The 13,660-nt window shown below is 50.8% G+C and overlaps 1 protein-coding gene and 1 non-coding gene across 2 annotated transcripts; one reads left to right on the plus strand and one right to left on the minus strand.

Moving 5' to 3' along the window:
- Nucleotides 1–259: 259 nt before the first annotated feature.
- OPN1SW (opsin 1, short wave sensitive) lies at nucleotides 260–3,926 on the minus strand. Its single transcript, XM_028525558.1, has 5 exons — nucleotides 3,461–3,926; nucleotides 3,019–3,187; nucleotides 2,335–2,500; nucleotides 1,702–1,941; nucleotides 260–799 (listed from the first exon to the last, which is right to left on the minus strand). Exons 1-5 carry the CDS (start codon nucleotides 3,804–3,806, stop codon nucleotides 680–682), a joined length of 1,041 nt encoding a protein of 346 aa, XP_028381359.1. The 5' UTR covers nucleotides 3,807–3,926; the 3' UTR covers nucleotides 260–679.
- A 6,767-nt stretch (nucleotides 3,927–10,693) lies between these two features.
- On the plus strand, nucleotides 10,694–10,765 carry TRNAP-AGG. The gene has a single exon. It is a non-coding gene; the product is annotated as a tRNA-Pro (tRNA).
- The last annotated feature ends 2,895 nt before the right edge of the window (nucleotides 10,766–13,660 follow it).

The raw sequence follows: 13,660 nt of genomic DNA on the forward strand, positions 1-13,660 counted from the left end.
ATTAAACTGTTAGCTTTAGTAAATACACATCTTAAGACAGATAGGGTTAGCCAAGTAACGGGGGGGGGGGGGGGGGGGGGGGGGGGGGGGGGCGGGGGAGCGGGAGAGGAAACACCTGGAACAGTTCGTGCTGGCTCAGGGGCTCACGAACATGATGTGTCTGCCCGAGCTGTCACAGCAACTGGCATAGGTAGTGAGAGGAAATTCCTTCACACTCATATTTGGGGCCTGCCGAAGGTTTTATTTGTGTTCTTTATGCCTCTGCCATTCCTACAGTATTTTCTCAGAATGTATCATCTCAGAACAGATGCCCAGTCTGGGGAAAAGGTCACTAAAAAGGAAGGTAATTGTTGTCCATACACTGAAAACTCAGCCATACGCCTTTGTAGTTGGCTTGTATGTAGAGACCGACTTTCCAAGTGCTGGGCACCTGGCCACTTAGGACTAGAAGCTGATGGTTGCTGCAGCAGCTTCTGGTGTGTTCTGAGTCGGGCCCAGCTGGAGCAGTAGCTTTGCAGGCAGGAAGGTGGTGGGAAAACGGAACATTGATTCCCCAAGTTGTCATTGCTCCCCTTCCTGTCTGTTTTCTGCATTGTTGGTAGTTTGGTTTTTGGCAGAGGAAGTAGAAATTTCCTTAAATGTAAAATCCCAGTTGCTGCAAGTAGGCCAATATGGCGCCTTAGCTGGGGCTTACTTGGCTGGAAGAGAGAGTGGAAACTTCAGTTCTCTGGGAACTGGACGCGTCAGGCTCATCTGTCATGGACCTCCCACACACCATCTCCATGATGCAAGCCCGGAACTGGAGGGAAAGGCCAGGATTGTAGGTAGGCCCCTCGGCAGAAGAGCACGGAGGAGATACTGTCAGGAAGTATGGGGGGAAAGACCTTGTGCTTGGTCTCCCCAAAGCCTCAAACGATGCCTTCCATGTACCCAGGATCCCCTCGGGTGGGTTTCAGTGTGTTTTCCCAGTCCTGAGACTAGTCAGTTTCCAGTCCAGGACTGCCCGCCTCCAGGTCTGCAATACTCCCTACACATCCTGGTGAACCTGCCCGCCTCCTGGGAGCTCGGTCAGGCCCACCACCCCTCCCGCATTCCTGAAAGGGCCTTCCAGGGGGGAAAGGACTGCCTGCTCACTCTGTCCAGGTTTCACATTCGATTGGATCCACTCCGGGACTGAAGGAACCAATAATAATTCTCAAAACAGAATGTTTGCCCCGCGAGAGACAACTAGATTTGAGTTTGGTTTGGTGGTGAGGAGGGCATTGTTTTTGCTCAGATTTAGGATGGGGGGGCTGGACCACCTGGTACCTTTAGATGATACCCTGCTTTAGGTTTTTTATGCATGTGTTGTGATTCCTGCTTTGTACATGCTGAAGGCCAGAAGTTGAACAGGAAAGGATTAAAAACTTGTGAATCGGAAGGGCTGGAGTGTAGGGGAAATAATTGATCTGTCAGTTCTTCAACAAAACAAAACTTTTCACTTACTCTTTTCTTTGGAGCAACTCGATTTTTGTGGCTTAGGTTCTGCCTGCCCCGGGGCTCTGAGCTTGTCTTGATGATCACACCACCCTCCCTGCGGTTCCCTTGTTCACTGCTAACCCTCTGAGTAGAGCCCAAGGGACTCCAAGTTTAAAGTCATTGGTCAGGAGAGCTGAGTCCTGGGACTAGTGAGTCCCATAGGAATGTAAATGGGAACTTTACCTGCTTGTTCATGAAACAGTAGATGATGGGGTTGTAGACACAAGCGCTCTTGGAGAAGAAGGCAGGGATGGTGACCAGCCGCAAGTCCAGCCCGTGGCTACGGTTGTTGACCATGTACATGGCCAGGGCGGCGTAGGGCACATAACAGAGACAAAAGGATCCCACCATCACCACCACCATGCGGCTCACCTCCCGCTCAGCCTTCTGGGTTGAAGCTGACTCCTGCTGCTGGGCTGCCACCTGGGATGAGCACAGAGAAAATGGCACATCCTCAACTCGCAGATCTCTGGACGGTTTGTCTTTTTTTTCACCCAGGGGACACCTGCTTCAATTGCCTCTCTTCTGTCCCTGTGTCTCGCCTAGTCCTGGGGCTCTCATTGAGGAAGGCAGGATGGAGGCAGCTTTCCGGTCTGTGACATTGGAAGGGATCACATGTGTGTCTTGACAACTGTATTTGAGCAGGGGTGACTCTACCTCATTCTTCATTCCGTTTCATCATTCTGCCTCTCCCCGCTTCCTGCATTGCTTTTACATATCCCCTCTACCTGGCTGTGGCATTTCCAGATGTTCTGGAACACTCACCCACTCCCCCCTCTCCCCTGGAGCCCCCTGGCCCTCACAAAAGCCACTCACGGCTCTGAGCGCCCCCAGCAGCTGAGAGTAGGAGAAGCAGATGAGGGCAAGAGGCACGATGAAGCAGAAGATGAAGAGGAACCAGGCGTAGTACTCGCTGCGATATTTGGTGCCCACGGTGTACCAGTCAGGGCCACAGGAACACTGCAGGCCCTCGGGGATGAACCTGCGAAGGGACCGGACGCTCACCCACCGGGCAAGCATCTGCACGCTGGAGGCTCACCACAAGAACGGAGGGGGAGCTGAGGTTCCTGGGTCATATCCACATGCCTAATAGACCCCAGGGGGTGCCCAGCGACTGTCGCTACCAGCAGACAGTATAGCAATTCGAACTGTAGAATAAATTTTAGCACTTGTCTCCCACAGCCCTTTCTCTCACCTATTCCACAAGTCCATTAAAAAGTAGAGGTGAGCCCTGGCTGGTGTGGCTCAGTGGACTGAGTGCCGACCTGAGAACCAAAGGGTCACCAGTTTGATTCCCAGTCAGGGCACATGCCTGGGTTGCGGGCCAGGTCCCCAGTGTCAGGCACGTGAGGCAACCACACATTGATGTTTCTCTCCCTCTCTCCCTCCTTTCCCCTCTCTCTAAAAATAAATAAAATCTTTTTAGAATAAAAGAGTAGAGGTCAACATGGAAAAGCTTATATGCAACTCTACCCACACCAACCTGCCCTGTGCTCTCACCGGCTCCAGCCAAAGAAGGGTGGGATGGAGACGCCAATGCCAATGGTCCAGGTGGCCAGGACCACCATCAGTGCGTGCCTGGAGCTGAAGCGGAAGCTGCCGAAGGGTTTACAGATGACAATGTAGCGCTCAAAGGCCAGGAAGGCCAGTGACCAGCCTGTGACCAGACCTGTGGTGAAACCAGGTTGATGGGTTAGCCTGGCAGGAGGAGTGGATTACAGGGTGGGGCCAGCACAGCACCAGGAGGCAGGCTGGACTGACAGAGTAGAGTTTGGGACACAGCGGGTCAAATTTCTAGTCTGGGCTTTGTACCCCAATATGCAAAAGAGCATCAGACTCCTCCAGACTCCTCACTTGGGATGCACTCTAGGCCAGCAGCCCGTCCCCGGTTCCACCCCTGGCTCCACGTCCTCTGCCCCCCCAGCCCCTCCCCCTGCGGTACCTGCTGCAGAGCCCAGGAAGGCCTCCAGAGCACACACGCGGCGGCCGAAGATGAAGTATCCCTGACAGCTGGCGAGGAAGACAGTGGAGACAGAGAAGACGCAGAAGAGGAAGCCCCCCAGGGACACATTGACCAAAATGTAGTTGAGTGGCTGCCTCAGCTTTCTGCAGCGCAGTGTGGCCACCAGCACCGTGGCATTGAGGGGTGTCCCTGCAAAGAAGACAAAACCCATGAAGGCTGCCTGGAGGTGGAAGGCCCAGACAGGGGCAATGTGGTACTGAGGCCCATCCCACGGCCCCACTGAGGAGATGTTCTTGAACAGATAAAACTCCTCCTCCCCTGACATTTCGCTCACAGATGTCCCCACACCCTCTGATCCCTCTTATAGACGGTCCTCCCCCCACCACCTCTCCCCACCCCGCCAAAGAACCCCCTCTTCTGAAACCACTTTTGGGTCCCCCAAATGGTCAGTGCTGATCCTAAGCCTCCTAAGGACAAAGTCTGGGATTAGAGACCCCCAAGCCCCCACCTAAACCTCCTTTTGCAGCCGCAAAGCTGATTGTGTGCTCCTCAGAGGATAGAAGATTGGGCTCAGAGAATCTGGACCTGCAGTCCTGGATGCTGGGATGAGTGAGAGTCAGCTCACCGGGTCCTGGGAGATGCTGGCCCACGTGTAGTAAAGGTGCTTCCACCACTTGTTTGTTTCCCCTTTGAATGAGCTCTCGGGGGCACCCATCTCCATCCCTCTAAATGTCTGCACCCCAACTGCCCCTTTGTGGAAGTTGCCCCCTAACTCTCCCTCTTCAGAGACCTGGGACTCTCCGCCAGCCTGGGAACCAGCCCCGGGTGAAAGGGACAAGGTGTTCCTGCAAACACCTTAGTAAACAGCCTTCAGGGCGCGGCACAGGGCAATTTGGCAAGCCTGGAGGTCGCCGGCAACCCAGGCTGCCTCTTTCTTCTTGTTGAGTCCGTCCATGCCTTTCCTGTGCTGACCTCCCCCAGCCAGGCTGAGGCTGGCTGGCTGGCTCACTGCCCCTCTCACACCATGTTCATGCCCTCAGCTCAGCAGTGCCCAAGCTGCCACAGCCTCCCTCCTGTCTGCTCACCCATGCCCTGCCCAGCCCTCACAGCCCAGCTCACCAGGACCGCTTCTGCCAAGACTGCCCCAGCAAGGCCAGCTCTGCGGGAAGCTCTACCCACACTTACACTCAGCACCACACTTCGGCCCTTATGACTGAATCTTCTTCCCCACCTCGGTAGGGGTACAGATATGTAGATAAAATTGATACACATTAAATACAGGTAAAAAAGTGAAGGGATGGCCCAGTAATGGCAGAGTAGTACGTATTAGATGAATCCTCCCTGCCATGGGTAAAAATGATACACTCTGGACAAAATATGAAAAGCACCTACTTGAAAGCGCCATAAAGTACCCCAAAGCAGGCAAAAACTGGAAGGACTCAACACTGGGATGAAAGGAACCGTCCCTGGGGGTTTGTCCCCCAGGGTGCTCGTCAGTCTAAATGACAAGGGATGGCAGGAACCCAAGCAGAAAACCCCAACTTTGATCTGGCTGAAGAGTCAAAGCTTACAGCAAAAAGTGGGGGCTCAAGTCCTGGTCAGGGCACCAACTTATCAATTAACTTAGCAATAAAGATGATTTAATTTCCAAATATATATATATATATCTACCTCCTCGGCTGACTGCTGAGCTCTTCATGGAGCATCTCCAAAGACCCCAGCAAAAGGCGAGAGCTGGTCCAAAAGCTGAGCAGACTTGAGCTGCTTCCCCTGCAGCAGAGAACATTTGAGTTCCTTTCCCACCGAGCTGACGAGGCTGGACAAGCACTTCAGCCTTGTTTGGAACTCCCAAGAGGACGCACCTCACCACTAAAATCGATGTCCCTTGGCTCCTGAGCTAGCAAGGCCAGTTGGAGACTTGTCAGCCACCTCTGGAAGCCTGCCATTTTTACACACACACTCCACACACACTCCCCCACAGGTAGGATTCTTGGCAGAGATCCAGGTAAGGGTCCAGGAATTGCAAAACCACTTGGCCTCCACTGGACTGCCTGAGTCAGCACAACCCTTGGCCTGGGACCAGGACCAGAGGCCAGCTCTGAAGGCAGTTTTTGAAGTGCCCATCCCCGGGCAGGGCACCGGCCCCAGCCCCGGGGCTGAGTGGCATGAGTCAGCCTCAGCTGTCTGCAGGGCTCTGCTGAGGTGCCCACCTCTGCAAATGGTTCTGACAAGGGCCTGCAAGGGCAGTGCCTGGGCTTGGGCTCCCATCCACACTGATGTCATTAAAAGACAGCCCCAGGCCTTCTCACTCCACTGTCCAGGACGGATGGCTGCACCTCCGCCCTCTCCCTGTTCCGACTCTAGCCCAAACAGTCCCTTCTCACCCTACCCCACCTCGTTTTTAGAAGTAAGGGCAATGGGTCCAAGTTAGGGTCAACCCAGCCCCAGCTAAGAGGGTGCAGATGCACCACTCTGGGGGGCGGGGCAGGGCCACAAAAAGCCTTACCCAAGCACAGAGGCTCCATAGCACCCAAGCAAGGGACAGAAACAATCTCCAGAGTCATTGAGCCATGGAGTAGGGGGGAAGGAAGGGTGGGGTAAAGAAGGAGGGTAATGATATAAAAACAGGAGAGAGTTTAGGTATATTTAGTAGATATAGTACCCTCTTCGGATTTAACATCATTTGGTTAATTTAGGAACTCGATAACACACTAAGGCTTCACAGAAGACGTGCTGGGTGTATCTAAACCACCGTCCCAACCTCAGTGCTGCTGACTCATTAGACTGGACGATTCTCCGTCTCGGGCCGTTCTGAGCACTGCAGGGTGTTTCACGGCCTCCCCGGGCCCTGCCCACGAGATGCTCGAGATGCTCATAGCGGCACCTCCACCGCAGTCGTGGCAACCAAAACTGTCTCCAGACACAAAGTCCTCTGAGCGGCAAAATCACCCCCTGCGCCCTCCCCTCTGGTTGAGAATCATTGGTTTAGATCGAGACTTAGGAATGCCCAGAACTGAATGGAAAACAGTCAAGAGAAAAATTGTTTTTCCACTCATTCTAACTGTCCAGAAAAAAGTCCTAGAAAAAGGAGCATGTATTTTGAAGAGTTTCCGGGTCCCCGCCCCCAACACTATTTCCTAGGAGTTTATTCCAGGAGTAGTTTATTTCCAGGAATACTTTAAGCAAGGCTTGCAGGAATATAGGGAACAGGAAATCGTGTGTCAATCATTCGTAGGAGCAAAAGAAGAAAGAGGAACAATGGTGCAGAGTTCAAGGGACGGAATGAAATTGAAAGTGCCCGCCTATGGGGTCCCTGCGGATGAACCACACATTTGTGCCTCCCAGCAGCGACTCACTCACGTAATTCCGTGTCCAGTGAGTAACGCAAACCAACCGCTCTAGGGAGTGTGGTGGACGGTGATGCCTCCCTGGGGGCTTCCCCAGGGAGACACTGGCGTGACATAATGAACAACATCTTCAACAACTTTTCTGAGTGCACACAACTTTCCCAGTTTCACAGGGTTGGGTCGGCTACTGATTGGGACCCCTCAGTGTGGACGGACACAAAGCACATTTTGAAACTGGACGTCAGCCAGAACCATCAGGATGGGGGCCAGTACCAGCGCTGCCGGGCTGCTTGGATCCAGGGAGCATTTCAACTCTCTGGAGGCTTAAAATGAATTTCTCCTTGTTCTCACTAGTTATTGATTCTCACTAATTACTGAGTCTCTCTATTTGGTTTTTTAATAATTCAATTTCTGTTTTGAGTGGATTATATATATGTCCAGTTGAATTCTGTGTGTGTGTGTGTGTGTGTGTGTGTAAAATGAATGAAGTACAAATGACTCTCTATAGCGAAAAGGAAGCTTCTTTGCCAGCCACCAAGTCCCCCCGCCCCATTCCAGCGGCAACCAGTGTTCGCTTTCTGCCATGCGGTTTTTTAATTTATTGATTTTAGGGACAGAGAGGAAGGGAAAGAGAGAGAAACACCAATTTGCTGTTCTACTTATTTATGCATTCATTGGTTGCGTCTTGTATGGGCCGTGACTGGGGATCAAACCCGCAACCTTAGGTTTTGGAACAATGCTCTCGCCAACTGAGCTACCCCGCCAGGGCAGCTTTTGCTATGTTTTTGATGTATGTGCGTTACATGCCATTGAGTAGCTCTGACTTTTGGTGACCCTCTGAATGAGTGACGTCCACAACGTCCTGTCCTCACCAGCCCGCTTGGCTCCTGCAGACTCCCGCCCACGGCTTCTTTTATGGCGTCAGCCCAGTTCACATCTGGTCTTCCTCTTTCCTGCTGCTTCTATTCTCCCCCCGCATCATTGTCTTTTTCAAAGAACCCTGCCTTCTCACGACGTGCCCAAACTAGGACAGCCTGAGCTTTGTCATTTTTTACCTCCAGTGATGTTTCGGGCTTAATTTGCTCTAGAACACCACTTTCTAGTGGCCCGGGTACCCATAAAGCTCTCCTCCATTCCCATATTTCTAATGAATCCATTGTTTTCCTGCCAGCCTTCCTCACTGTCCAGCGTTGGCATGCGTCCATAGTTAAACTGGGGATGTGCGGCTGTGGGTGCTTTCAGCCCTGGTCTCCAATGCCGCGTCTTGGCTCGTGATGATCTTTCCTAATTCTTCCACGGCTGCCCTTCTGGGTCTCAGCCTTCTGCTGACTTCTTGGCTGCCGTCTTCGTTTGAGTCGATGACTGAGTGAAGGCAAGCAAAATCTTTCTAGCAGCTTCCACCTCTTCCTGTCTGTCTTCAAGTGCCCCCAGCGAGCTTGCGATGATCCCTCGTGACCATGTTCGTTCAGCACTGACTGGAGGCTCTCCTTGTACAGTGATGAGAGGGGGACACAGCGGACATGCTCTTGTGAAAATGAGGGGTCGTGCGAGGATTTGCCTGACTGAGAGCCCCCGCGTGCCTGGGAGGACAGGGAGGAAATTCTCAGAAACAGAGCCTCCAATTCTCCTCGGAGAATTCCGTCTGTGGCTTTTTAAACAGACAGAGACTACCAAGTCATTTCTGGCCCAAACTTCTACTGCCTAGAGCAAGGCCATAGTAAGTTTAGCCTGGAAAAAAAAATGCACGGTAGGTGCCAGTGGGTTTCCACTAGGGCGCTACTCCTCGCCCAGCAAGCCTATGTCCATCTGGAAGGGTGTGGGCATGGCTGGGGAGGAGGGGGCGGACGGTGGCTGACACAACAGCAGAGGAGAGATTGCTGGTACTCAGCGGGCAGGACCCTGCTCCAGACAGGCCACACGAAGAGGCATGATCCCGCCGCACATTCCAACAGCACCCCTAGAGTGAAGCGCTGGCGGGGGGCCCAGCCTCCGTCTCAGCCCTGAAACATCCTCAGTAAAATCCCCCTAGGAGCCCTGCTGGGAGCAACCTCACTCCCTGGCATGTCCACGGAGAGGAGCAATTCAGGGAATGTCTGCTGAGGTCATGGAACAACGCCTTGAGTGTGCTCTTATTTATAAGGCACTTTAAGGCTGGGGAGCAGCTACCCAAAAAAGACTCTGGTTTTAGACCAGATGAGCCCTTGCCCTTCTCTCTAGCCGTGATTAGTCAGCAGAGCCAATTGTCTGGTCCAGATACTCCTGGGCGGATAGAATGAAATCTTATCCCCTGGGTGCAAAGGAATGCTAGCCAAACCATTCTCTAAAGTGGGGCCGTTCCTCCTGCCTATCCCAGAGACAGACTGGTTCCCTAGGAAGCCTGCTTAAAGAGATGGCGGGTGGGAGGGTTTCTTCAGGCTCATGGTTGCCACTTCAATCCAAGTGATGAGCATTCACCTGAATATTTGTTGTACCAGCGATTTTTTTGGTGCAAACTCCTGACTTATTCATCACTCCACAGACATTTGCTAAGCGATGTCTGTGAGAACAGTTGGGCTGTGAGGATGAAATGAAATGAGCTTCACCCGGCAAAGCGCTTACACAAGGCCCAGCACACAGAACTGCTTGGGAATCATTGGTGTTGTCAGCAGGATTGATTGCCAAGTGCTGGACCCCACGGCCAGTACCACAAGTCCCTGCACCCTGGAGTTCCCAGCTGCACGGAGGACATCTCCCCTGGGAGCAAGCAAGCGTCCCTGGGGTGCGACAGAGGCGGTTCAGTGAAAGCGCAGAGAACCTGGCCAGCCCACGGGGTCTTCTCCAAGGCCCGGGCCTCTGAGGCTGACCCCCAGGCTCTCTCTAATTTGGGAAGCCCCCAGCCAGAAGGACCCCCACCCAGGCCATTGTGGGCCTGTTAGCAGGGTTTTCCCTGCAGCCTCCGTGGGCAGGACGAGCAGAGGAGGGAGGGAGGGTATTCGAGGATGTATTCCCTTCCTTGGTTTTCTAGAAAGTCTGAGAAGCAGTGTGACCCGAATTTAAAATGGGCTTCCAATTCAAATAAGCGTGTCGCGTCTAAGCTGAATTTAGGCAAGTTTCTTTTTCTTGCCTTGGCGATGACACTGCTTGTTAGAAGGTTAAAGAAGGTCTGCAAAGCACAGAACGCACTGCCCAGCCCACAGCAGACAGTAAGGGGCAGCTTCCCTGCCGTGTGTTTCCCCCGCCCTCATGTTGCCATCACGATTACCCCTTTGCTCAGTACCCGCACTTTACAGTTTGTGGTGTTTCCACAGACAGCCTCACTGGATCCTCACATCACCCTGTAAGGCAGACAGGGCGGGTGTTACTACGCCGCCTGGCAGATGGAGCAGCTGAGTAACTTAGCAAATTTCACCTAGTGAGGGGGACCTGAGACAGCCTTCCGCGCCCACACCCAGGAGGCTATTTGGGGTTGGAAGATTCTTCTGGGGGCCTGATCATGAGGTAAGAAAGAAGCGTGGTTCTTCACTGGGTGTGGGAGATGCCAGACGGCTTCTCTCAGCCCTGGGGCTCCCCCAGAAAGTGGAGGCTGCTGGAGCCTGGCTTCTTCTCTGCCCTTCCCCAGCAGCACCCCCAGGAACTCAGCGTGGTGGCCTCGGCAGGGGCTGGCTGATCACGGGAAGGAGAGGCCCTGCCTGGAGCAGCAGGTATCTGTGTGGCTCCGCAGTGGGATGGGGAGGAGCAGGAGGGAACCAGAGGCGAGGCCTGGGGAGTGCCGCCGGCCTGGGCTAGGAGCCAGCCTGGAAGAAGGGAAGCCGCCTCCAGAAACCACAAACTACAGCTGAGGCTGATGTAGCATGGAAGGCACATGTGGCAGGGGGCAATTATGACAGGCTCGTTGGTCTAGGGGTATGATTCTCGCTTAGGGTGCGAGAGGTCCCGGGTTCAAATCCCGGACGAGCCCTACTTTTCCTGGATTTTTTTCTTCCTTCTGTCCCTTGCCAAACACCTATACACTGCCTGTCCTCTCTAGAGTAGAAGCAAACAGATGGCCTACCTCTCCGTGTAAAGCACAAGCTATGAAATGCACAGGATTCAGAGTCCAAAGGGTAGGAGTAAAGTTACGATTCTGCCCTGGTACAATGGGAACAGCACTATTTATTTCTCAGAGTTGTTGGGAGGATTAGGTCAGAAACTATGTGAAATCCCTCTGCAAATCACAATGCCACTTACTGACATAGAGGATGTTAGGAATAGAGAAGACAAAGAGAATCTAGAGGGGAACCCCTGGCAACGTGGCAGACTGAACTAATGTAGCTATCTCCTCACCCAGAGTCCCCTAGAACACACACGGAAATGCTGCAAAATACAATTCAAATATTGAAATGTGGACACCTGCAAACATTTATTTTGCAAAAAGAAACACAGTTCTTAGAATTAAGGAAGGAACACAACGCCAAATAAAAGGGAAGAGGAGACTGTCCCAGTGGCCCGTGGTAGGTTTCAGACAGAATGTGCCCTGGACCAGGAGCTGCATTTTAATGCTTCCGGTTACAGGACGCATGGCTTCAGCCCACCAGAGGCAGGGAGCTCTGGCTGCACCTCCTGCATAAGCTCAGGACGTGGGAGATATACCTCGCCCATGGAAAGAAGACTAAAAACTACGCACACCTGCCCAAGGAAGCAGAGAAAAGGGGAAGAAATACAAGTCAACCCTGAGAGGTTGTTTGTTGTCCCAAGTCTGAGCAATTGCTTGCCTTGCATCTGGATTTCTGTTATCTGCGTGACGTTGGTCCTCAAGCAGAGAAAGTAAATAGAAACCCGGTTTAGGACCCTTGCAGTCCCTAGCAATACCACACAGCCCCCCAGAAGCAAGAAAGAACTCTGTAAGAATGTCTGCATAGCCTAGGACTTATGGGACTCTCACTAACACTTACACACACACAAACTGCTGAAGAAAAGCTCACAATAAAATATTATAAACTAGACAAGGAAGTAATCCACTGTCAGAAAGAGTCAGCAGACATAACAAACAGGAGAATTAACACCCCTAGAACTGTGCATATTACAACAACATGAAAACTACTATATAATATATAATAAGTATACTTAAAAGCATCAAAGATTAAAGACAAGAAAATAAACCATGATAAAAATATTGTATTATGAGCCCTGGCTGATGTGGCTCAGTGGAGTGCTGGACTATGAAGCAAAGGGTCGCTAGTTCAATTCCCAGTCATGTCACATGCCTGGGTTTCAGGCCAGGTTCCCAGTAGGGGCCACTTGAGAGGCAACCACACATTGATGTTTCTCTCCCTCTCTTTCTCTCTCCCTTCCCTTCTCTCTAAAAATAAATAAATACATTTTTTTAAAAAAGAGGGAGAGTTAAAATATTAAAAAATGAGGGACATGTGATTGAAATTAAAGACTCAGTAGTGTATTAAACAGTAGACTAGACCCAGTTGGAAAGAGAATTAGTGAATTGGAAGATAGAGCTGATGAAATCATTCAAAATTTGGCAGGAAGATGATGAGATAGAAAATTAAAAAACATGAGGGAAAGAATGAGATAGATAGATAGATATGGCATATCACACCCCTATGTAAAATCGGGGCTCCTGAAAGAGACAAAGAATCAGGGGAATGTAATATTCCAATCAATAATGATTAAGAATTTTCCAAAATGGACAAAACCCACAGTCCTCAAGTTGAAGAGTCTGGAACTTACATATTATGGTGAAATTGCAGAATACGGAGGAGAAAGAGAAAAATCTTGAAATGAACCAGAAAAACATCTGTTTGCCTACAAACTTAACAATGATATTGGCAGCTGACTTCTTATTAGCAACAAAATATTATAGAAAAAAGAATATCTCCAAAAGAATATCTCCTAAGAGAAGACTGTCAACCTCAAATTCTATGCCCGTTGAATTTCCATTCAAATGGTGTGAAATAAGGACATTTTAAGGCAATGACTGAGATTATTTACCACTCAGAAACTTTCACCGAAATGCCACCAGTGGAAATACTTCAGAAAAAGGAGGGAGTGGAATGCAAGAGGGAATGGTGAGCAGACCAATTATAAATGTGTCAGTGAATCTGAGCAAGCAGGGGAAGCCATTGTTGAGACTGCAAATTTGTCCAATGGCTCTATAGAGCAACTTGGCAATAACTAGTGAAGTTTAAGTAGTGAGGTTAAGCACACAGTCTATGACTCAGAAATTCTACTTCTAGGTATCTACCTTGTAGCAGTGCTTACATAGATGCCAAGGAGGCGTGCACAGCCCTGTCCACGGCAGCGTGTATATAATTTGGAAAACTGGAAACATTCTAAATGCCCATTAGCAGGAGAATGAATAAATAAATTGTTGTATATTCATGTCCTGGCTGGTGTGGCTCAGTGGATTGAGTGCTGGTCTGTGAACCAAGAGGTTGCTGGTTTGATTCCCAGTTGGAGCACATGCCTGGGTTGAGGGCTGGGTCCCCAGTTGGGGGCAAATGATCGACTGGTCGATGTATCTTTCACACATTGATGTTTCTCTCCCTCTCTTTCTCCTTGCCTTTCCCTTTTCTCTGAAAATAAATAAATAAAATATTTTAAAAATTGTGGTGTATTCAAACAATGAAATAGTACTCAGCAGTTACAGTTCATGAACTGGAGCCACGTGAAGCAACATGAATAAATGTAAAAAAAAGAGTTGAGAAAAGTGAAAGTTTGCAGAAGAGTGTATACAACACAATACCGTTTAGATAGCTCTTTAAACATACAAGTCAGTGTTCTGCATTGTTTGTGGATGGTACTTACAGAGCAAAAGTGCAAAACCACAGAAGGGCTGTCGCTGAATCAAATATGGCAAGAA

Source organism: Phyllostomus discolor, chromosome 10 (assembly GCF_004126475.2).
Source record: "Phyllostomus discolor isolate MPI-MPIP mPhyDis1 chromosome 10, mPhyDis1.pri.v3, whole genome shotgun sequence".
NCBI lineage: Eukaryota > Metazoa > Chordata > Mammalia > Chiroptera > Phyllostomidae > Phyllostomus > Phyllostomus discolor.

Excerpts from the sequence above, each read along its gene's own strand:
- OPN1SW (XM_028525558.1), bottom strand. The coding sequence starts at position 3,806 with ATGTCAGGGGAGGAGGAGTTTTATCTGTTCAAGAACATCTCCTCAGTG. Across the intron at positions 3,188-3,460 it reads CTTCCTGGGCTCTGCAGCAG|GTCTGGTCACAGGCTGGTCA; the intron begins GTACCGCAGGGG and ends GTTTCACCACAG. Across the intron at positions 1,942-2,334 it reads TGCTGGGGGCGCTCAGAGCC|GTGGCAGCCCAGCAGCAGGA; the intron begins GTGAGTGGCTTT and ends TGCTCATCCCAG.